Source organism: Mizuhopecten yessoensis, unplaced genomic scaffold (genome assembly GCF_002113885.1).
Source record: "Mizuhopecten yessoensis strain PY_sf001 unplaced genomic scaffold, ASM211388v2 scaffold2929, whole genome shotgun sequence".
Taxonomy (NCBI): domain Eukaryota; kingdom Metazoa; phylum Mollusca; class Bivalvia; order Pectinida; family Pectinidae; genus Mizuhopecten; species Mizuhopecten yessoensis.
The window spans coordinates 841,664-857,195 of record NW_018404790.1 but is presented as its reverse complement, the minus strand read 5'-3'; the positions used below and the strand labels follow the sequence as shown (position 1 = coordinate 857,195).

Sequence of the window (15,532 nt, the reverse complement as noted above, 5' to 3'; positions counted from 1 at the left end):
AAATGGCCCTGTTACACCCCTGATGTCCCCCCTGAAGAAAACACTGTATACAGATGGTACGCTCACTCGACTATATTAACTATACCAGTCTGTCTTGATAGATATTTCCAAATTTGAAGAGTTTTTTGTTCTGCAAAGCTTGCGGGCGACTCAGAACCGGCACATACTCCTTTAAACAAAGTTAGTAACGAAAAAATAAAATAAAAATGTAGGTAATAATATATACTTGTACAAGGAAAAACTAGGAGTTGTCATAAAATGGTCCAGTGACATGCTGTGAAGAAAATAACTTAAAACAAAAACATTCTGAACATTAAGAACTCCATGTAATTGTCAACTGAAAATAAGAGTTTCTACTGAGGGTATGATCAGAGTCGGCAATAAATCTAACAGGAGATGTACAATTAAAGATAAACTCTCTGATATAACAATACAACCCTGAACAGTGACAGATGAACACTCTGATGTAGCAATAGAATCTTAAACAGAAAGAGATGAACACTGATAAAACAATACAACCCAGAACAGAAACACATGTAACAATATAACCCTATACATTGACAGATGAACACTCTAACAGTACAACCCTTGAACAACAATAGATGAAGTTTCTGATGTAACAATACAACCCTGAACAGTGACAGATGAACACTCTGATGTAACAATACAATCTTAAACAGTGACAGATGAACACTCTGATGTAGCAATAGAATCTTAAACAGAAAGAGATGAACACTGATAAAACAATACAACCCAGAACAGAAACACATGTAACAATATAACCCTATACATTGACAGATGAACACTCTAACAGTACAACCCTTGAACAACAATAGATGAAGTTTCTGATGTAACAATACAACCCTGAACAGTGACAGATGAACACTCTGATGTAACAATTACAATATTAAACAGTGACATATGAACACACGGATGCAACAATACAACCTTGAACGGTGACAGATGAACACTCTGATGTAACAGTACAACATTGGACAGTGACATATGAACACTCTGATGTAACCATACAACCTTGAACAGTGACATGAACACTCTGATGCAACAAAACAACCTTGAACAGTGACATATGAACACTCTGATGTAATAATACTACCTTGAACAGTGACATATGAACACACTGATGTAACCATACAACCTTGAACAGTGACAGATGAACACTCTGATGTAACCATACACCCTTGAACAGTGACATATGAACACTATGATGTAATAATACAACCTTGAACAGTGACATATGAACACACGGATGTAACATATGAACACTCTGATGTAATAATACAACCTTGAATGGTGACAGATGAACACTGATGTAACATATGAACACTTAGATGTAATAATACAACTTTGAACAGTGACATGAACACTCTGATGCAACAAAACAACCTTGAACAGTGACATATGAACACTCTGATGTAATAATACAACCTTGAATGGTGACATATGAACACTCTAATGTAACATATGAACACTCTGATGTAATAATACAACCTTGAATGGTGACAGATGAATACTCTGATGTAACAATACAACCTTGAACGTTAACAGATGAATACATTTATACTACAATGATCTTTGGGCTTGTAAACAGGTGAACACATGTCACTTGGATCTTAACCTGGTGAGAATAGGCATCTCTCTGGTATGAAATGGCTTCAAAGTTTTAGTCTTTTAGAGAAGGAAAAATCGGCAGTAGTAAAAATAGGTAGAAGTTAACCCTTTCACCCCTAGGTAACTTTGGTAGACTCTACCATACATTGATCTAGATTAGTCCATTATGGTCTACAGTGGTGAAAGGGTTAATCACAGTCAGTTATAATCATCTTGTTAACTGTTGTCACAGTGTATAACTGGTCAACACAGCCCACCGCCCAAAATCTAGAGAAAAGTCAAACTAAAACAGACAAGGAGTTTAGTGCAAATTCAGTGTGGGACTAAAACAAGGTGCATTCTGAACTCATCCATGTTAACCAATCAATGAAAGCTTCAAAAGAGGAGATAACCAAAAGCATTTGTTGCAGGACAACTTGTTTCATAAAGTTAGATTTGATATGGTTCAAAATAAATCATAACCACCACTCATGTTTAACTGTATTATTTTTCACTATGTTACAGAAAGAATACCAACAAAATCTTATTTCTTTTCATAGCAACCTTGAAATATAGACTAATGACATATTATAATCAGTCTGTTAAAAAATACTTATGGTAATAGACAACCTGAAATTTATAAAAGAATTAAACAAGAATTATTTTTATCCGTATCAAACCAAGAAGAATATGGAACATTCAAAATTTATCAGTCTTTATAAAAAAAAACACCTCAAAACTAGCATTCTTTTTGGAAAGACAAACAAAATTAAAACATCTATTCTAGTCTAGTTGGCACTACCTATTTATACAGATAGGTATCTGGATCATTAGTGTTAATCGTTAATGGGCACTCGAGCTGGGGCATTCCGTGGACTAAAAGGGGTTATACCCTCCCACCACTACAAACAAACGTCACACAGAGGCTAGTTACCCTCGGGTCACTATTTAAACGCCACTGTGCATCCGAAACGTTTAAGCTTCCTTTTGTCTCGATAAGTAGTGGCATATACTCCTGTCAAAATAGCGCATAATTTCTTAAAGCAAAATCACTTTTGGAACAAACGAAAAGAAAAGAGAAAACATTTTATTTCCATGGCACTGCAGTGAAAAAGAAACAAAAGCATGAAAAAAAGGTAATAAATGGTGAAATTACAAGTAATAAACAAAATATAAACAATGAAAGATGAAATGAAATAAACAATGCTATATAATTATGATAATTTCCATATTCAGTGGTGGTGTTAAAAAGCCAGTGTACATTTGCCTTGGTCTGCAAAGAAAATACAGCGACAACACACTCATCTCTCTTTATCCTTCACCTCTGTCAAATCAATTCTCACTAGAAAGTAAGTACCTGGTACCCATCACCTCATGATCAGTTAATCCACTTTTTTCTTACTTTGTAATAAGTTCCCTGTTTATATAAGTCAAATCACTCCTCCTATGTATAAATCACTTCTCCTATGTATAAATCACTTCTCCTCCTATGTATAAATCACTTCTCCTCCTATGTATAAATCACTTCTCCCCCTATGTATAAATCACTTCTCCCCCTATGTATAAATCACTTCTCCTCCTATGTATAAATCACTTCTCCTCCTATGTATAAATCACTTCTCCTCCTATGTATAAATCACTTCTCCTCCTATGTATAAATCACTTCTCCTCCTATGTATAAATCACTTCTCCTCCTATGTATAAATCACTTCTCCTCCTATGTATAAATCACTTCTCCTCCTATGTATAAATCACTTCTCCTCCTATGTATAAATCACTTCTCCTCCTATGTATAAATCACTTCTCCTCCTATGTATAAATCACTTCTCCTCCTATGTATAAATCACTTCTCCTCCTATGTATAAATCACTTCTCCTCCTATGTATAAATCACTTCTCCTCCTATGTATAAATCACTTCTCCTCCTATGTATAAATCACTTCTCCTCCTATGTATAAATCACTTCTCCTCCTATGTATAAATCACTTCTCCTCCTATGTATAAATCACTTCTCCTCCTATGTATAAATCACTTCTCCTCCTATGTATAAATCACTTCTCCTCCTATGTATAAATCACTTCTCCTCCTATGTATAAATCACTTCTCCTCCTATGTATAAATCACTTCTCCTCCTATGTATAAATCACTTCTCCTCCTATGTATAAATCACTTCTCCTCCTATGTATAAATCACTTCTCCTCCTATGTATAAATCACTTCTCCTCCTATGTATAAATCACTTCTCCTCCTATGTATAAATCACTTCTCCTCCTATGTATAAATCACTTCTCCTCCTATGTATAAATCACTTCTCCTCCTATGTATAAATCACTTCTCCTCCTATGTATAAATCACTTCTCCTCCTATGTATAAATCACTTCTCCTCCTATGTATAAATCACTTCTCCTCCTATGTATAAATCACTTCTCCTCCTATGTATAAATCACTTCTCCTCCTATGTATAAATCACTTCTCCTCCTATGTATAAATCACTTCTCCTCCTATGTATAAATCACTTCTCCTCCTATGTATAAATCACTTCTCCTCCTATGTATAAATCACTTCTCCTCCTATGTATAAATCACTTCTCCTCCTATGTATAAATCACTTCTCCTCCTATGTATAAATCACTTCTCCTCCTATGTATAAATCACTTCTCCTCCTATGTATAAATCACTTCTCCTCCTATGTATAAATCACTTCTCCTCCTATGTATAAATCACTTCTCCTCCTATGTATAAATCACTTCTCCTCCTATGTATAAATCACTTCTCCTCCTATGTATAAATCACTTCTCCTCCTATGTATAAATCACTTCTCCTCCTATGTATAAATCACTTCTCCTCCTATGTATAAATCACTTCTCCTCCTATGTATAAATCACTTCTCCTCCTATGTATAAATCACTTCTCCTCCTATGTATAAATCATTTCTCCTCCTATGTATAAATCACTTCTCCTCCTATGTATAAATCACTTCTCCTCCTATGTATAAATCACTTCTCCTCCTATGTATAAATCACTTCTCCTCCTATGTATAAATCACTTCTCCTCCTATGTATAAATCACTTCTCCTCCTATGTATAAATCACTTCTCCTCCTATGTATAAATCACTTCTCCTCCTATGTATAAATCACTTCTCCTCCTATGTATAAATCACTTCTCCTCCTATGTATAAATCACTTCTCCTCCTATGTATAAATCACTTCTCCTCCTATGTATAAATCATTTCTCCTCCTATGTATAAATCACTTCTTCTCCTATGTATAAATCACTTCTCCCCCTATGTATAAATCACTTCTCCTCCTATGTATAAATCACTTCTTCTCCTATGTATAAATCATTTCTCCTCCTATGTATAAATCACTTCTCCCCCTATGTATAAATCACTTCTCCTCCTATGTATAAATCATTTCTCCTCCTATGTATAAATCACTTCTCCCATGTATAAAATTCCCATCACCTTCGTTAAATCACTATTATTTCTATGTATAAAATTCCCATCACCTTCGTTAAATCACTATTATTTCTATGTATAAAATTCCCATCACCTTTGTTAAATCACTTCTCACAATGTTTGGAAGACTAAACTACCAGATAGTTTCAGCACAAACTTCACTAATATGTAAAGTATTTAAGTAAAACAGAAGTGTAAAAGTTCTACAATCACTATCAAAGCCACCAACCTACAATTTGTACTATCAAGCAGAGACACTTCAACATTTACAATACGGTCCTATTCAAATCACCAAACAAGAGAATTCACTAGTCAGAAATACCTAATATACCAACACACACACAATATCACATCGAATCTCCGTGTGTAGAGGAACTGATATGTGGTATATAGTGGCCCATCACCTTGTATATAGAGACATGTTCTACGAGTACAGCATGTCTACCACACAACGTTACAGGTTAATATAACTCCGATAGGTTATCTATACAAAAGTCCCCTTGTCATGTTAATACTGTATAACAAAATATTTGTGGGAACTTGTTTTAGTGGTTTTAGATCTATAGAACTGAAGTCATGACAAATTACAGCAGTCCGCTGGTTCATTTCAACTCAGATAACTTACTTTTTTATGTATTTGTATTTAAGTCATATTAATAGTTAAACTTTCAACCATAAATATTCCAGGTATTAGTGTATGACCTGTAAGTGACCAACCAACAAGGTCACTGTCAGGAAGTTATTGTAATCACATGGTGATCAGCTGGCTGTAAAAGACGTCATATATGGTGCTGAAATAATTGCCTGCAAACCTCAAAACCTCACTTTTATGAAACTAACTCAGCAGATTGCCCACTCCGGTATACTGCCTCCAGGTTTTCTGCTTCATTAAAACTAATACCTGGTACCTGTATATGCAATCAATACCTGCAGATAAACCTATCACAGAAATTCTCCTGTCTATGCACGCTTCCGATGTCAGACATGTGTAGCTCTCACCAACACAGATCTGACTACTCCACAAACACAAGATGGTACACTGATGATGATAATACATCATGTAATTAATAAGAAATTATTTTTCTTTTGTAATGAATTCTTTCAAAAATTATATCTTTAGAATTTCTGTATTTCCTCATGTTTTTGTTTACAATTGAAGATAAACACAATCTTGCATTTGAAAGATAGCACATAGCCTCCACTCTTGTTTATGTTTAGACTTTGTCATCTTGCCCGCTTCATCAGCTAGCCCGCAGAAGGAATTTTTCAGTGTAAAAAATGTATAGCCTGCAAGCAATACGCTAGAAATAACGGTACCCGTAGTAACATGTTCCCATATACAACAATTCCCCTCAAGTCTTGTACAGTAAAGTGCTGTGCCAAATGTAACATATCTATGATATGATTTGACCGTAGCGGTCATTCTACTGACCTAAACCGTCACCATGACGACATTTATTTATATAACAAATACCATGTAGTCGGTGTAGGTGCTCATCCATTTGGCCATCGTGGAATTGTAGGTCCCTGCGAGTACGCTTGTGTAAACCTAGATTTTAGAAAGTCCACTCACAACTTAACACTCTAAACAATGAATTGTCGTAATAGGATAACAATGCTACGTTCAACCCTCACCATTAACATATCTGATTCCATAACTCATGCTAAAGCTGGAGTGTGGCCATCCCCCAACTCTGTAATGCATAACATGATTCCTTCACCGGGTATTCACGCCATACCTAGGGTGGTGTGTACAGCAGATATCACCATTTATCGAACACGTCACTATCACATAAATCAGTGTAACCCTCACTTGCATCCATCTCATCAACATATCACAACCACTAGTGGACACCTCTCACTATACTCAGACAACACACTAGAGATTTTTTAACTTAATAATACAGACTTGCTCCTGAAAATTCAAAACTTGCAATTAGTTATAAAATTAAATGGGATGTGATGGTTTTCCTTGTGTACAAACAGCAAGATGATGACTGAAAAGAAAATATACAACCTCATGGAATAATCGTGAGTGGATGCAAAGAGTCCAAAGGTGGAAACAGGAGAGGTATAAAGTTAAAAAGATAACCAGATCATGCAAAGCTAAAGAAAAATCCAATCTATAGGTACCGAGTACAAAGGGTGCAAAGAAAACGAACAGGTCAAATCACCGTATCAGTAAATATGCTCCAAAACTACAGATAAATTCCCTTTTGTTATTGCAGGACTGGTATTGAGAATATTGTACAGTGATTATGGAGGTGTGCTATTGAACCAAACTATTTATATTAGTCTCTAATAAGTTATCCTTTATATCGTGCACTGCCTACACAGATTTAAACAGACACCTCAATACTCATGGACTGGTGTTCTTTGATATTTGTCAGAAAATAGTAAACAGGGTTTCTCAGCCTTGGCTCGTGTAACTGTCTTATAATAAGATTGAAGTCAAGACTTTTGTTGTCAAATTTTGAAAAATTGTCTTGCAAATTAGTCAGTCTAGAAAATCAATTTTGTATTTAGTGATATGAAATCATAATTTAATGGCCTTGTTAAAATTGATGTTCCAATTTTGAAATTGGCTTCTGTTCATAATGTGACATGATTTTGGGATAGACGCATCATAGAAACATGAAAAAGTTATGATTCAATTCCAAATTTCAATTGTTAAGGGATATATGTCCTGGACCCTCAAACCAGAAAAAGGATGGGGCAATTATTAGAGATTGGGTACTCTTTAGGTCAAGTACGGTAGGTTGTATTACCTCTAATTAGACTTTCCCATGCATTACACAATATAACTACTTCATACCGATTCTGATCAATCTGCCAATCACTCTTGACAGTTTTCGAGCATGCTACAGCTAAATTTCAACCTTTCAGTATAAATCCTTTTTGATAATGATACCTAATGTGACTTCAATCTTTAGTGTCCTATGTGTAATAGATCTAGGCTTGTCAGAGGCCCTGCCAATCGGAGTCACAACGTTTGCTTTAACATACTTGCCAACATTTTTTAACTTCCATGGGGAAGATTACGCGTGCTCATAATTAAAAGCATAAATAAAATGTGTTTATGTACAAGTACACCCTCGGGAAAAAATAACACTGATAAATGGCATCGTTTGGGCTGTTCTTTCAGGTGAAATCATCAGATCTTAGAAAATAAGAATAGTTTAACAAATTCACAGGTTGAAAATGCTCACTTTTGAGGTCCAAAATCGGGAGTATCCTTCCTATATAGGGAGGGTTGGCAAGTATGCTTTAACCCTTTTACTTACGAATTTATAAATGCAGTGACAAATTTTGACTGTTAGGTCTGAAATATTCTCAAAGAAAACAAATTGATTTTTGAAATATAACATAACTAAAATCAGGAATAGGTGCTTTTAATGAATTAACACAAATCTGCTCACCTGAGTGTTTACCAGAGGAACCCCTAGGGGGTCCCCACCGTGGGGGGCCTCGATAATACAAAGCAACAGCTCACACTTCTAACGAAGATAACTGGAAGGACAGCAATCATGCCACAACAAAAGTCACAAAAATTAAAACAAAAATAAATTTTTAAAAAGTGCTGAAAAAAAGGAGGAAGTAAAATATGGCAAAACGAGGTGATAAAAATAAATAAATATGATCACAGGGTTACGGGAAAGCATGCGAAACATTACAGATCACGTGTTGGGGACGTTTTATACAAGTCTAGTGTTGAACAGGGTAACACCCTGGTAAGGAAGATGTCAGATTGTCTCTTGTTTTAGTGCTACAGGTCGTCTGTGGGTAAATATTTCTAGTATCTGTTTCACTAATATTCTACGTAAACTAATCACTTTTGTTCAATTTTAAAATTATATGTTCATTTAATTCTGCCTCGTTAAAAATAACACCTTACTGCTTGTGAATGTTTCCATTGAATTCAAGGTGCGTATGAGATATAATATCATGCATAATATGATAAAAAATGACAGTGAGGAATATCAATATTTTCAAAAGTTTTGTGATCAGTCAACAATATTTGGTGAAGTTGGTTTATAATGAATTAAGCAAATAGTGAAATCTACAAAAATCTGTGGTTTAAAAAAGGGAAAATAAAACCATTTCTACATGGTAGCAAACCTACGTGAACCTGGGGTGGTTTGTAGTTAGTATGTTAGTGTATTATACCGCTTATGTAACTATTGCTGAGGCAGTATATATATACCAATATACTGACTAAATCTGATAACCCCATCACCAGGCGGATCAATATATGTTGCACAAATTAGTTTAAAATAGCGCTTTTAACCTTTAAATCCCATGTCATAATTTGATCAGACACATATCTGAGATTATCTATCGTTTTTTATATATTTTGTTTTCTTTTTAATTTGATATATTTCTAACACCATAACATGATTATGTAATCATTATCTAGAAAATTATTAATAAAAAAGTTTCATGAACTTTCTTTTCCTTCTTTTGAAGAATACATGAACATGTTATGTGTTGTTCCCCTATTTTTTCTTATATCTTATGCTGATGATATTTTAAGATATTTTGAGCAAATGATACAAAAATTACAAACTGAACAAAACATACAATTACTGAAAAACCTTGCACTATTTATGATTGAGACCGACTAAGTGGAAATGTGCCAAAAATACAAGCTTCTTCAAACTTTAAAACAACTGAGAACTATACCTGATGCATGAACATAACTATATGCAATTTCAGCGCAAAAATTTAAAACTCAAAATCAATCTTAGAAATTATTACAAAAAAGCTAAAAAATACAATTCTGTAAAAATCATAGAATATTATACCCTGATATAGATCTGACCAAATAAATGAAAAATAGAACAGCTTTGCTGGCAAATGAATTTCACCATTGAGTCTCTTGGTGGTGGTTATATTTTTAAGGATCCCTGTACCACTGCCAGAAACTGTAACTATGCCTGGGACATTGTTTTTTCCGTTGTAAGTATAGCTTTAATAAATCATTTCTGGGAAAAAAATCATAGCTTGCAGGACTTTTATGAGGAAATTAATAAAGATGAAATAAACAAAAAAAAACCAATAACAGTGTTCTGAGATAGAAAATTTAACAGGGCTATAGACCAGGATTGGAACCCTGGACCTCAGATTGTTATACCGTTGCCCTAATAAAATGAGCTACTTGGCAATGGAAGTGCCTTGGCATACTGCGCTACATTTACATCCAAAACAAAATTAAGGGGAGATTACTTGTGTATGAAAATCCATAAAGGAATTCTCTAGTGTTTCGTCTGCAGTGGGACAGGGTTCCTTAAAATTCAGTAAGATTTCCATGTCATTGGCTAGCATAGCTGTCGTAGTAAAGATAGTGAGTAGGTAGTGCTCGGCTAGAGAGTAGAATGTGGTACCATTGATCTATACATCCCCAAGTAACTACTCGTCCATTTTTCCAGTTCTATATGTTTGAGAGCAAGAGGGCGGGCAATCACATCCACATATTCCTGTAAGGTTGTATACAAGCACATATCTTAACACACCGTTCCAGCATGTCACTACATCAAAGGTGAACTTTGGGGGGGTATACATAATTACTCAAACAAATACTGGCCTATCAGAATGGAAAATGTGTAGACCTAAATAAGGCACTAAACTTGATAATACCATTAAGAAAATATTAATAAATAACACCTGTTTTACATAAACTTCACTCCGTCAGCTGGGCATACAGCTACAGTTCTGCTGATAGCTTCCTAGTCCACATTACCGTAACAATTTCAATTCTGACTAGTTGAAAAGGTATTTACTATATTTATTCACTTTGCTATTAAATTAATATGAAAATTGAGGTCCCCAACCTACACATTAAAATCGGTAGATATTTGAGTGAAAGTATTGACCCACTCGTTTCAGGTTAAAAACATAAAGGTTCAATAAGCTAATCTGTATTATTTTCATTCTAAAATCAATAGTAACACTGCAAGCTGATGCGAACATTGCATATATATGTATATACCATACCAACACAAACAGACAAGCAGAGGGGGCCTGTTCACAAGGGGCGGGAGAGCGCACAGTAAGGGGAGATAAATCGGGAGAGTATATAATATAAGACACTGCTAGGGTCACGGTATAACACGAAGATTGGGAATGTATTAGTTAGTTTTATTCCACACAGGGTTTTGATATTCTCACATCCACACTAACAGAACATGGGTAAAGCATTACCCGTACAATCTATATTAGATATACAAATCAAGCTAGCCCATATTCAATATTCAAGATACTTAAAGACTGGAATAGATGATCGCTTACATTTTTATAAGGCTACTTTTCTTTGCTATATGTAACGACATGATATGTGTTTACAAACCTAAAACAAAATGCATGTAGAATCATGACGAAACTATGTTTTTTCAGTAATTAACACCAATAGGTAGAGTCCCTAATTCTTCTAATCACACAGGCATTAATTAATACATATCCTGCTGAGAAGTACATTACGGTTTATACAGTATGCTGCGGAAGTTAGCTCATTCACAATGGGCAAGGCTTTACACATACACATCACACAGGGATAAACAATATTGACAGTCCCAAATAATCAGTTAATATTTTCTTCGTCTGTAAAACTGACAAAGAATATTGTTTTAATACAAGGACTGATAGAAGTACACTGCTATTGACAATCAATTATATATGGTACGTTAATAATGACAATCAATAATAGTTTGCTTACATAGGTACTGCAATAACATACACAAATATAGACAATAATTTAGTAAGTAATGTCAGGTATTATCTTTACATTACCATTAAAGCAGAATGGAGAAGAAAGGATCATTTTTTTTTGGTAATGCATTTAGTCATATGATAATGAAAACCAATCAATCTCGTCATAAGAAGTAATTATCTGCTGCTAATATAATTCCTATCCACGGTATCTCTCATCCTCGTTGACTTACCTGTACTTTAGCTCGGATAGCACCCATAGCTGGAATCTCGGAGAAACGGCCTACAATCACACAGTAATCATTGATGAGTTACAAGGGATAGCTGTACCAGTTAACAAAGGTACAAGGTTTACAGCTTTAAAAAGGTTTTAAAAGGGTAAGGTAAAACTTTAAATAAATATAAATTGGGTTATATACCCTTTCATTAACAAACCAGACTGTAACCGACTGAGAAGACTAAACATAAACAGAGTAATCCCCCTTACCTAAACAAACCAGACTCACACAGACTGAGAAGACTTAATATAAACAGGGTTATGCCCCCTTTCATTAGCACAGACTGAGAAGACTAAATCTATACAGGATAATCTCCCCTTTCCTTAACAAACCAGACTGTCACATGACTATGAAGACTAAATATATACAGGGTTATCTCCCCTTTCATTAACAGACTAATATATACAGGGTTATCTTCCCTTTCATTAACAGACTAAATATAAACAGGGTTATCTCCCCTTTCATCAACGTACTAAATATATACAGGGTTATCTCCCCTTTCATTAACAGCCTAAATATAAACAGGGTTATCTCCCCTTTCATTAACAAGCCTGAGTAGATTGAGCATCTCCTTTTCCATATGTAGCATGCACTCTAATGCACTTTTGAGTGCACTTAATTAATTAAGATGTGCAGAGCACTTCATTTAGACTACAGCTAAACCTGTAGTACATCTGACCCCTGTGGTGTTATCAAGTTAGCTCTGATATATTGTTACATGTTATACAATTCAACATTTTAGAAAATGTATATGTTCATAAAATTTATACATGTACTGTGCTTTTTTATTGCATTAATTTCCATAAACTTTCCATAACCCGATTATCTCATATTTCATTCCCAAACAGACATTCACAGAGCGAGCGTGTCTCCTTTTTCCATATACGATGTAGTTCTATGTCCAATATCTTATCATATTGAAGTAGAAAGAAATGTTTGATGTGTTTTCAACAAATTCCAGAGGATATGCCATCTTGTTACCCAACAAGCAGTCACAGTTATTTCTTAAAATGATTGATGTGACCAGACCAATGTCACTACAAATAAGTTTATTTCCAAAACAGGATCATTTCTGTGTATCTACACCAGGCTCAAATACTATAACAATGCAGTAAGACCTTGTTGTATTAAAACCATTTGAAAGGGTTTGGTTATACATAAATGGAATAAAGGAATTGGTTAGGAAAACAGAATTAGGTGGCAATGATATGAAAGTAAGGCGGAAAATGAGATGAAGGATATTACATCAAGGTTGTACTGTACATATCAAACACTGTTTACATGTGAGATGACCTCCCATAATGCCGACACAAACCTCTGTTAGCACAAGACATCCACTTGATGTCCTTTACCGAGTTGGCAGTTTGGCCCACAGCGTAAGTGAATACTCGAATCTAAAACAAAATGCCACATATAAATTAGCGATAACTCCTATTTTCTAATACCTGAGCATGAAGCAAATTAAAATAAAAAATTTCTGAGTCGATTACGATAAATAAAGTATGTAATACTATAAAAGTGGAAACGTTCCTGCAATGACTGTTTAAATAGATTGCAGTGTGAACCTTTTTGCATTGACAATGGTTAAAAAAATCTGTATATCCAATAAATCTATGATTTATATGATCTATAAATATATATATTCCTGTGTGGATATTTTCGCATTAATTTACACAACAGGAAAAAGGTTAACATTTCCACACCGCGAACATTTCCATTTTTCAACTGTTGCTAAGGCACTCATAGCCCTGGTTGATCAGCCTTGACATTGAGCAAATGACCCTAGATATTAATGATATGGTCTTAGCTTCTTAATTCTAGGGATTGAACACACCACACAGTCCTTGCCCTAGTTCATTAAACATAAGGACATGGAACCAATCTAATTAAAATTAAATTTTCAATCGCTCCCGTTTACTGATATGTCGCGTTGAAGATCTAACAACATCTCGTAGAGTGTCATGTTCAGGAAACCTTTGCATTAACCAATTAGATGAGAGCTTACACATTTCTGTAAGTGATGATTTAATGATTTCGGAACACACTTGCTATGATAAAAGACCGAGAGGCGTCAAATGAGCATGGCGGCGCCCATGACACCACGCCGTGTCTATCTACAAGACAACGTTTGTACAATTTGTGGATTTTGCTTTGAAATAAGAGAGACTTCCTCTTCTGGTGATGTTGTCGTTACAAAGTTTTACAACCTGAAACTAAAATTAACCAATGACAGGCTACGCAATATTCAAACTATCACTGGACCAGATGAAAAAGTGGATTTTGGGCTACAAGGTGTCTGCATTAAATGCTACAGGTCTTGCTTTCTGATTGGTTAAAAGAAAGAGTTATGTCGCGTTTTGATTGGCTTGTTAAAAATACGAAAAATGCATTCATGTTGACCTCTGACGTGACCCTCTATGGGATGTTGTTAGATCATCAACGTGACATATCAGTAAACAGGAGCGATGTGAAGATGTAATTTTAATTAGATTGACATGGAACATATTGTCTTGTAACAAGTTAATTACCCCTACAGACACTGACTATGCAGTCATGGGCTCAGTAATCCTACAGACACTGACTATATGCAGTCATGGGCTCAGTAATATAATCCTACAGACACTGACTATGCAGTCATGGGCTCAGTAATCCTCCAGACACTGACTATGCAGCCATGGGCTCAGTAATCATACAGACACTGACTATGCAGCCATGGGCTCAGTAATCATACAGACACTGACTATGCAATCATGGGCTCAGTAATCCTCCAGACACTGACTATGCAGCCATGGGCTCAGTAATCATACAGACACTGACTATGCAATCATGGGCTCAGTAATCCTAGAGACACTGACTATGCAGTCACTAGCTCAGTAATCCTACAGACCCTGACTATGCAGTCATCGGCTAAGTAATCCTACAGACACTGGCTATGCAGTCATTAGCTCAGTAACCCTACAGACACTGACTATGCCGTCATGGACTCAGTAATCCTACAGACACCGACTACGCAGTCATTAGCTCAGTAAGCCTACAGACACTGACTATGCAGCCATGGGCTCAGTAATCATACAGACACTGACTATGCAGCCATGGGCTCAGTAATCATACAGACACTGACTATGCAATCATGGGCTCAGTAATCCTCCAGACACTGACTATGCAGTCACTAGCTCAGTAATCCTACAGACACCGACTATGCAGTCATCGGCTAAGTAATCCTACAGACACTGGCTATGCAGTCATTAGCTCAGTAATCCTCCCGACACAGACTATGCAGTCATTGGCTCGGTAATCCTACATACACTGACTATGCAGCCATGGGCTCAGTAATCATACAGACACTGACTATGCAATCATGGGCTCAGTAATCCTCCAGACACTGACTATGCAGTCACTAGCTCAGTAATCCTACAGACCCTGACTCTGCAGTCATGGGCTCAGTACTCCTACAGTCACTGACTATGCAGTCATTAGCTCAGTAAC

The 15,532-nt window shown here is 35.6% G+C and overlaps 1 protein-coding gene across 5 annotated transcripts in view; it reads right to left on the bottom strand.

Moving 5' to 3' along the window:
* The window catches only part of LOC110446696 (voltage-dependent calcium channel subunit alpha-2/delta-2-like), a 116,414-nt gene that overhangs the window by 37,057 nt on the left and 63,825 nt on the right, over positions 1-15,532 (bottom strand). For 3 of the 5 annotated variants that reach the window (XM_021491978.1, XM_021491982.1, XM_021491983.1), the window contains exons 13-15: positions 13,362-13,440; positions 12,002-12,051; positions 10,448-10,540 (exon numbers count right to left, since the gene is read on the bottom strand). In XM_021491978.1, the coding sequence (XP_021347653.1) occupies positions 10,448-10,540; positions 12,002-12,051; positions 13,362-13,440 (222 nt within the window). Of the gene's footprint in view, positions 1-85; positions 170-2,542; positions 2,624-10,447; positions 10,541-12,001; positions 12,052-13,361; positions 13,441-15,532 lie in introns of all 5 variants that reach the window. The other 2 variants (XM_021491981.1, XM_021491979.1) reach the window with 2 other exon arrangements.